The following is an 8,376-nucleotide window of genomic DNA, read 5'->3' on the forward strand; positions in this document are numbered from 1 at the left end:
CATTAGCACCTCTAGTCATATATTGACTGAGAAAAATGTTGATGTGTTCAATACTTATTTTACCAGCTGTAAGTCTTAATTAGCTGGGAGGAGTGAGTGAGTGCTGAGAGTCAAGCCCTCTGTTTCTCCAACATGATCTGACCCAAGCTCTGACCATAACGCACACAAACTGGACGGGAGCTCCTCTTCACAGTTCATGGGGTTTCATGTCCAGATGGTAATGAGTTTCAGACAGCAGCCTGTATTACATGAGGGACAACCATTCTAATTATGTGTTTGTCCAACAGAAGCCTCCACAAGAGGCCAACTCTAAATGTTTTTAATTAATTATTGATGGCCTAGAATCTACTATAGACCTTTGTAGTACTGTCAGTAGAAAGCAGTTTCTATTCAGAAGCTTGAAAAGAGCTAAACTCACTGGAAAGATAAAGCTTCAGGGACACATTAATMAACTGTACTTATCTCTAAACCAGTGGAGAACCATCAGGACCTTGGAGGTATTCAATAAAAGTTCTGAGTGGACCCAAGAGAAACATGTTAAATAAGTACATTTTGTCATTTTGTAAGTAAAATAAAATGAGAAATTATATGGTTTGTTTGTTTAACAATAACAGTGTACATAAATGAGCAGGTCCATGTTCAGTGAATGTTCCAGAGTTAGTCAAGCAGATATTTTTCCTTCTGTTGTCCTTTGTCAGGTTTTACAAGACAACCTAAAAATGAAATACAATCAATTGCATCAAAAGAGTAAACAAACAAATACCATTCAGCCTCTAAAACATGATTTCTCAAAACCACAGACCAGTGACACACTGGCTGTAGTTAAAGTAGGGTCTCATTAGCCTCTGGTGGTTGGAGACTATTTGGTGACTCAAAATGCAAGAAAACYTTTTATTGACCAGCAATGCATGCAGCCATTTTTACATATCAATCTTTTGAAAATAAGTTGTTTTCTGTTGTTTTTGCAAAACTGTATTCCACCTCCCCCCACGTAGTACACACCTCCACACACTTTATATGCCCATTGGCTGCTGCCCCCACATTTATATGTTCAGAATTCAGGCAACAAGATTGCAAATAAGAACACATGTGACTGTTCTGAGACATTTTAAGGAATCATGAAAGTGCTTTAGAATTTTAAACCAACTTGCTTGATTGCTTTTATTAGGTTTGCTTTCCATTAGGTTTTAGGTATCTATCAATCCGTCCTTTAGTTTCCGCTTATTCTGAGTTTTAGAATAAACTTGAGCAGGGAGTCACAGACCTCTCTTTCCCCAGCCACCTCTTCCACCTCTTCTGGGAGGATTCCAAGGAGTTCCCCAGCCAGCCAAGAGACATAGTCTCCATCATGCCGCTCCACTCGATGTGGAGGAGCAGTGGCTCTACTTTGAGTCTCTCCCAGATGACTGACTTTCTTAAAGGTGGAGTCCATCTTTACTCTGTGGAGAAAACTCATTTCGACCTCTTGTATCCCCAATCTTCTTCTTTTGGTCATTATCCAAAGTTTGTGGCCATATGTGAGTCTAGGAACATAGACTGATCGGTAAACAGAGAGTTTTGCATTACAGCTCAGCTCCTTCCTCACCACAAAAAATGGATACAGTCTGCAAAATTGTGGAAGCTGCACCAGTCTGTTAATCTCCATTCTTCCCTCACTATGAACAAAACCCTAAAATACTTGAAATCCTCCACTTGAGGCAGAACTTCACCCCCCAACCCGGAGGGAGCAATCCACCCTTTTTCTGACTGAGTACCATGGAGTCAGATTTGAGGGTGATGATCCTCATCCCAGCTGTGAACCACTCTAGTGAGAATTAAAGGTCACGACACGATGATGCCAACATAACCACATCAGCGCAAATAGCAGAGATGAAATCCTCAGGCCACCGYTCTGGACTCCCTCCATCCCCTGGCTGCACCAAGAAATTCTATCCGCGAAAGTTATGAACAAAATCGGTGAACAGGCAGCCCTGGAAAAGTCCAACTCCCACTCTGAAGGGGTCAGACTTACTGCTGGCAATGTGAACCAATCTGTTGCACCACTTGTATCAGGACTGAATGGTTTGTAACATCCATCCATCCATCCATCCATTATCTACACCCGTTTCTTCCTTTCAGGGTCACAGGGGTCACTGGTGTCCATATCCATCAGTCACACTGCGAGGGGCTGGGTGCATCCTGGATAGGTTGCAAGTCCATCACAGGGCCACACATAGAGACAATCGAGACAGACAACCACTCACTCACACCTAGGGACAATTTAGAATTATCAATTAACCTAATAGTCATGTTTTTGGTCTGTGGGAGGAAGCCGGAGTACCAGGAGAGAACCCACACATGCACAGAGAGAACATGCAAACTATACCCAGAAAGGTCCTCAGGCCAGGATTTGAACCAGCGACCTTCTTGCTGAGAGGCAACAGCTCTACCAACTAAGCCACCATGCTGGTTCGTAACAATGAACCCATAATTCCATACTCGCGTAGCACCCCCCACAGTGTACCTTGAGGAACACGGTCAAATGCTTTTCCCAATTCCACAAAACACATGTAGACTGGATGGGAAAACTCCCATGACCCCTCGAGGACCCTAGTGATGGTAAAAAGTTGGTCCAGTGTTCCACAGCCAGGGCAGAACCTGCATTGTTCCTCCTGAATCTGAGGTTGAGCCATCGATTAGACTCTTTTTTCTAGTAACACTAAATAGACCTTACCACGGAGTCTAAGGAGAGTGATACCCCTACAATAGGAAATGCCTTCAGGTTCCCCTTTTTGAAGAGGAGACACTGCCAATCCAGTGGCACTGCCCCTGATGTCCACCCAATGTTGCAAAGGCATGTAAATCAAGGCAGCCCCATTACATTCAWATCCTTAAGGAAATCAGGGTGGATCTCGTCCACCCAGAGCTCTGCCGCTGTGGAGCTTCAGCGACCTCAGCCCCAGTTATGGACAGGCCAACCCTAAAATCCCCAAACTCAGCTTCCTCCATAGAACACGTCGATGGGATTTAGACGGTTTAAGAAGCATTTCTTCCAACTCCTGACCATCACTGGTTGAGGTAACAGCACCCCTCCTTCGATGAGCACAGGGTTAGAGAAGTGATGCTTCCCCCTCCTTAGCCGTCAGGTGGTTTGCCAGAATTTCCTCAGAGCCTACCAAGAGTCTTTGTCCAAGGCCTCATTAAACTTCTCCCATATCCAAGCTTTTGCCTCAGCAACAGCCATGGCTGCAGCCTGCTTGGTCATGCTTGCAACATGCAACTCCCATCATCATTACAGAAAAAGCTACATAAAGCAGCAGAACGAGGACAGATGTTTTATGTCTTTGTATTTCCAAAAGCTTTATCCACAAAGACCAAAAACCTCAACTTAATCACGCACACACATGAACACAGCACCCAATTGGTTTCAGTTTCTGAAACTGTGAATTTCAACAAAAACAAATACTGAAACCCAGTGTGTAGATAATTTATGGACTCTATAACCCAGTCTTGTTTAATCCGATGTTGTGTTTTCACTATTTACAGATCAGCTATCAGAGTATTGAGTCTTCTGACCCGGGTATTAATGTCCCCGGTCCTCGTCGTACTGTATCCAAACTGAGGAACGAAACCTACCACATGTTCTCGGGCCTGTATCCTGGAACCACCTACCTGGTGTCGGTCCGAGCCCGCACCGCCAAAGGCTTTGGCCAGACCGCGCTGACTGAGATCACCACCAACATTTCTGGTGAGGCCTTGTTGTTGCTGCTGTTGTGTGTGTGTGTGTGTGTGGGGGTGGGTGTTTCTGGTGACATTTGGGGGCAATTTTAAGACAAAATGCCTGCCTTTGGGGACAACTGGTGCATTTTGGGGAAAAAAGTGGAGTCCCCATTTGGTTTAAATGCCATTGGTGTGTTGGGGGTTGGATTTAGGACCAAGGTGTGAATTGAGTTTAGGTTAGTTTTAGGGTCAGATAGGTACCTGTGAGGTTAGCTTTAGGTTAAATGGTCAGGGTAAGGATATACAATTACGAAAACATGAATGAAAGTCAATGGATGGGCCCCACAAGGATGAAAAAGTAAGTGTGTGTGTGTGTTTGAACAGAGGAATGGTGAAGTCACAGTTTTTGACTGACTAATGTACCTGTTTGATACTGTATTTGATCATCCTTAAATAGATTTTTTTCTGACTGTTACAACACAGCATTTGTGTGAACTTGTAATTCTCTTTCTCAGAAGATTAGATTGACTTACTTATATACTTTTAAATTATACAAATTAAGATTCTTCACGCTCAGGCACACAGCTTTCAGATATACACCGACTTCATTTGACAGAGAACAAATTACAGCTAAGTACAAATGTTCCACATGAATGGTTTGGGTGAAAACAGCTTTGTTCTCAGAGGCCCAACATCAGACAATCTGTTTGTGGAAGTACAGGTGTGGGTCTAAAACCTGATGCTGATCTCTTGGAGTCAAAAGGAGAGAGGCAGGATCCAAACTGGACCAGTTCCTAGTTCATTACATGACAACATGGAGATAATAGAAGCTTCCAGACTGCCGGCGAATTATTTCACAGTTTTWATAATCACCTGAGGCACCTTTTTCTCCTGCTAATGAAAGTGAAGTGATATAAGCTTTCAGCTTGTCTGCGTTTGTTGATCTGTAATGTCTGCAAAATATCTCAAGGACCACTGGACAGATTTTAATGAAACCTTCAGGAAGTAATCCCTGCGTAAACATCTACATTTGATTATCTTTTGCAATCACTCCAGTTCAAAATGGCCACCACCTCTAATCCACTAATCCAACACAACAATAACTCTAACCCAGGCAGTTTTACAGGTGTTGAGCTACATTTTATGGTAAATGGTCTGAACTTATATAGTGCTTTATCAAGCCTGATCGGACCCCAAAGCACGTTTACACTTCAGTCGTTCCCCAGTCACACACACATTCTCACACTGATGGTGGTAAGCTGCATTGTAGCCACAGCTGCCCTGGGGCTCACTGACAGAGGCAGGGCTGCTGTGCACCAGCCCACCGGACCCTCTAACCAGCATCAGTAGGTAAAGTGGGTGAAGTGTCTTGCCTGAGGATACAACGATTGAGACGGCTGGGACTGGGGATCAAGCCGGCGACCCTCCAGTTACAGGTCGACCTCAAACCCTAACCCCTCCATCGCAGCCGCCCATTTTAGCATGTCGTCCTCTGAGAGCTAACAGATCCTGTGAGATAACTGTTTATCTGGTCTTTTGGGGTTCTTCTTCATAACTAGTGCCACTTAGTGTCGGTACAGTTTGGTATGGTTCCAAGCCGTTTCCATTAGGCCAGATACATGGAACCAGCTCCTTTTTAGTACCTACTTCGTTGTGGTTCCAAGTGGTCCCAGTTGACACCAAAATGCAACATCAGAATACTGTTCGTCACTGATTGGCTAGGGGGTGGAGTCGCTGGTTGCGTCTGAGCTGCCTTTACAACAACAACTTGAGGCGCCATTTTTTCATTTGTAGCAGTGACATTAGTCGTGCTTCCATCCAACTTTYATTCAAAATTTTAACGAATTTTTTAAATTTCAGAACTTATTCGGCAAATGTGTTTCTGTCTCTCTTTTTTGCGCATTAACTCTTTTCTGAAAAACCCCAAAACACACCCACTGGAACCGGACTGGAACGTCAGTGGAAAAGCACCCGAACTGACCTGTTCTGACATTGACCGTACCGACGYAAAAGGGGCGTTACTTGGTTTCACAGGAACTGTCGATGGGATTGGTCTGTTTATAAACGGATGTTGATTTGTTGAGCAAGCTGAATGCTCTCCAAGCTGTTGGGCTTTTGCATTTCTAAAGCAGGAGCTGAAGAGCTTTCTGTTGTTGTGTTAGATGCGTTCTTAAACTGATCCGAGTTTTCTTCCAAATCCTGAGACTCACAACACAGTTCCAGCATGGAATCCTACGTTTGTTGTATTTTCTTGTACAGAGGTGACATTATCATGCAGATTGTGCATGTTGAGCAGTAGAAGTGTTGRCCTGATTATTTGAAATAAAACATGTTTCTTTCTGTTTCGTAGCGGCAATAAAAGTGTCATAATTAGAAACAAAATTAACCCAGAGTTCAAATTTGTAGACAACTGAAAAGAATCCATCTAAAGACTAAAATACAACTCAAATGATTTTATATTGGRGAAAGAAGACAACGGCTCCTGAGGTGATAATGTGGCTGATGCAGAAGAGGGGGTCAGGGCTCCAGAAGGAGGAGGTTCTGAGGACTGAGGAACAATAATTAATAGATTTTCCTCACAGAGAAGCTGAGGAGGAGCAGATGGGTAGAAACAGGCTGAATGTTCCACAGCAGCACTCATTCTCAAAGTCYGRGTGATGTCATTCAGTCACGTGATTTCAACCTCCATTTTTATACAGGGGAAACTGTGTCAAAAGTAGAGACTTCAAACTATACAGCAGTTTTTAAATTATGTCGTTAGGTTAAAAACAGATTTACGATAAATGGCATATCTTACTATTTTTTTCTGAAAATGAACATTTTATTTTGAAGCGCGTTGCAGCTGAAGGGAGCAGGAAACACGGTAATCTCATGGAAAAAACACCGCGGTCCATCGTCAGTCTCATCTTTCTCTTAAACCGAAAAAATATAACCCCTCAGACCTCGTTTCTGATTGAGGCTCAAAGTTATCTGACAAACAGTAAAAAATCTACAGGAAGAAGAAAATAAAAAGAGGCGAAATTTGAATGGAGATTGGCGGCAATGAAGAGACGGTGAGAGCAGGACTTTATTAATTAGATCRGTGACTTTAAACATGTTTGGATTTTATAGTTATTGTGTAGTTCTGAGTGTTTACTCTTTATTTTAGCCAGTTTTAGTGTGTTTTAAATCAAAACAATGAGGCAATTCTTTTAAAACAAGAAGTACGGAGGTCTGCAGAGGCAGAACGACAACACTTCTTATTTCTCTCCCCTCACTCTTGCAGTTAGAAAATATATATATTTTTTATCTCTGGATGTTTCTTTTTACGTGATAAGTGCAGTCCTACAGCAACTTTTCACRATTTTTCCTATTTTCCACGTAGAGGAACTCATCATATGTCCCCCCCAAACCAATATGTCAGCCTCCGTCTACAACATGGTCACGTGACAAAGTACCCGGCTGTTCGACTTTGAAAATCAAGTGATTGAGGAGTAAATGGGGGAGGAGTCAACAGGCTGAGTGGACTTCTTCTGAATTGTCAGGAGGAAGGTGTGAGGAGCACTGTCCAGTCCAACATGAAACTGAAATGATAATGGAGAGGTGAAAAGAGCAAAAATATAACTGGAATCCTGACAAACAGTCCTGATAATCCTTAAAGCAGGAGTGAGGATCATCTGGCCTCCAGGTCTTTTACAGCCCACTGAACCCTTTTAACCAGCCCACCATGCAATTTGAAAATYCATAAATAAAATAATACAAACTCCWYAGAAAGTYTTAATAACCACTGGTATTTCTGAGGGGGAAATATGACAGCACTGCAAATATCTGAGCCAGGATCAGGGTCAGSAAACACAAGTGCTCACATGTGTGAAAGAGTAGAGAGTGACTGACAGGTGTCCATCATGGCCACTGTGGTAAAAGAAAAGAGGATACTGAATTCTGCAAATTCTGGAAGAGAGGAGCCTGGATTTTTTTATTTTTTATTTTTTTTTTGTTGAACTGAAAAACAAAGCAGTGTGTTTATTCTGTGGTGAGGTGTTGGTGTGGTGAAACAAGCTGAAGTGGAGCCGCTGAATGGACAGATTTGAACTAAAAGTTACTGCACTTTATCAGATTTCAGATTCAACGACAAACAGTTTACTGGTTTTATCTGTTTATAATTATTGCAACATGTGAGTTATCAATCAAGTGTGGCCCTCAGAGGATTTTCCTCATGGGCTCAACACACAGGAGGCGATGCCGCTCTCTCTCCATTCATTTTCTGTGGAGCTTGTGCGATGAGGCAACAATCTGTTGCCCTCCCCGAGCCAAGCGACGGGCAAAACACTTTCGTGTGTGTGACCTGACACATGATAGTTGTCACTGTCGCATGGCGCTAGAACCAATCAGCGAGGGTTTCATTGACTGACCAATGAGTCAGAACTAAAAGGTTTGGGAACCATGTCCTTTCAGTGTCCTCAAAGGTGTTTCTTCTGTAAGCTTTCCCCTCAAAGCAAAACGTAAATAAATAMAAATCAGACCCCCATCGTAGGCTCAACAAGACCAAAAACAAAGACAGTTTTCATTTTAATTAAAACAACCTCAGAATTGACATATTTCTTTCTTTTTTTTATCTTAATATCAGTTAAAACATTTTTGCGACAGTAGCTGTTTTTCCACTGCAAATGTGCGCAAAACTTTGTCGATATTCTGTTA

At 42.7% G+C, this 8,376-nt stretch overlaps 1 protein-coding gene across 1 annotated transcript in view; it reads left to right on the forward strand.

Moving 5' to 3' along the window:
- Positions 1–8,376, forward strand: part of LOC106533644 (receptor-type tyrosine-protein phosphatase U) — a gene marked incomplete at its 3' end in the record, with an annotated part of 95,638 nt that overhangs the window by 30,703 nt on the left and 56,559 nt on the right. Inside the window, 1 exon segment of the mRNA XM_014030042.1 lies at positions 3,526–3,727. Coding sequence (XP_013885496.1) covers positions 3,526–3,727 — 202 coding nt within the window.

Source organism: Austrofundulus limnaeus, unplaced genomic scaffold (genome assembly GCF_001266775.1).
Source record: "Austrofundulus limnaeus strain Quisiro unplaced genomic scaffold, Austrofundulus_limnaeus-1.0 Scaffold989, whole genome shotgun sequence".
Taxonomy (NCBI): Eukaryota; Metazoa; Chordata; class Actinopteri; order Cyprinodontiformes; family Rivulidae; genus Austrofundulus; species Austrofundulus limnaeus.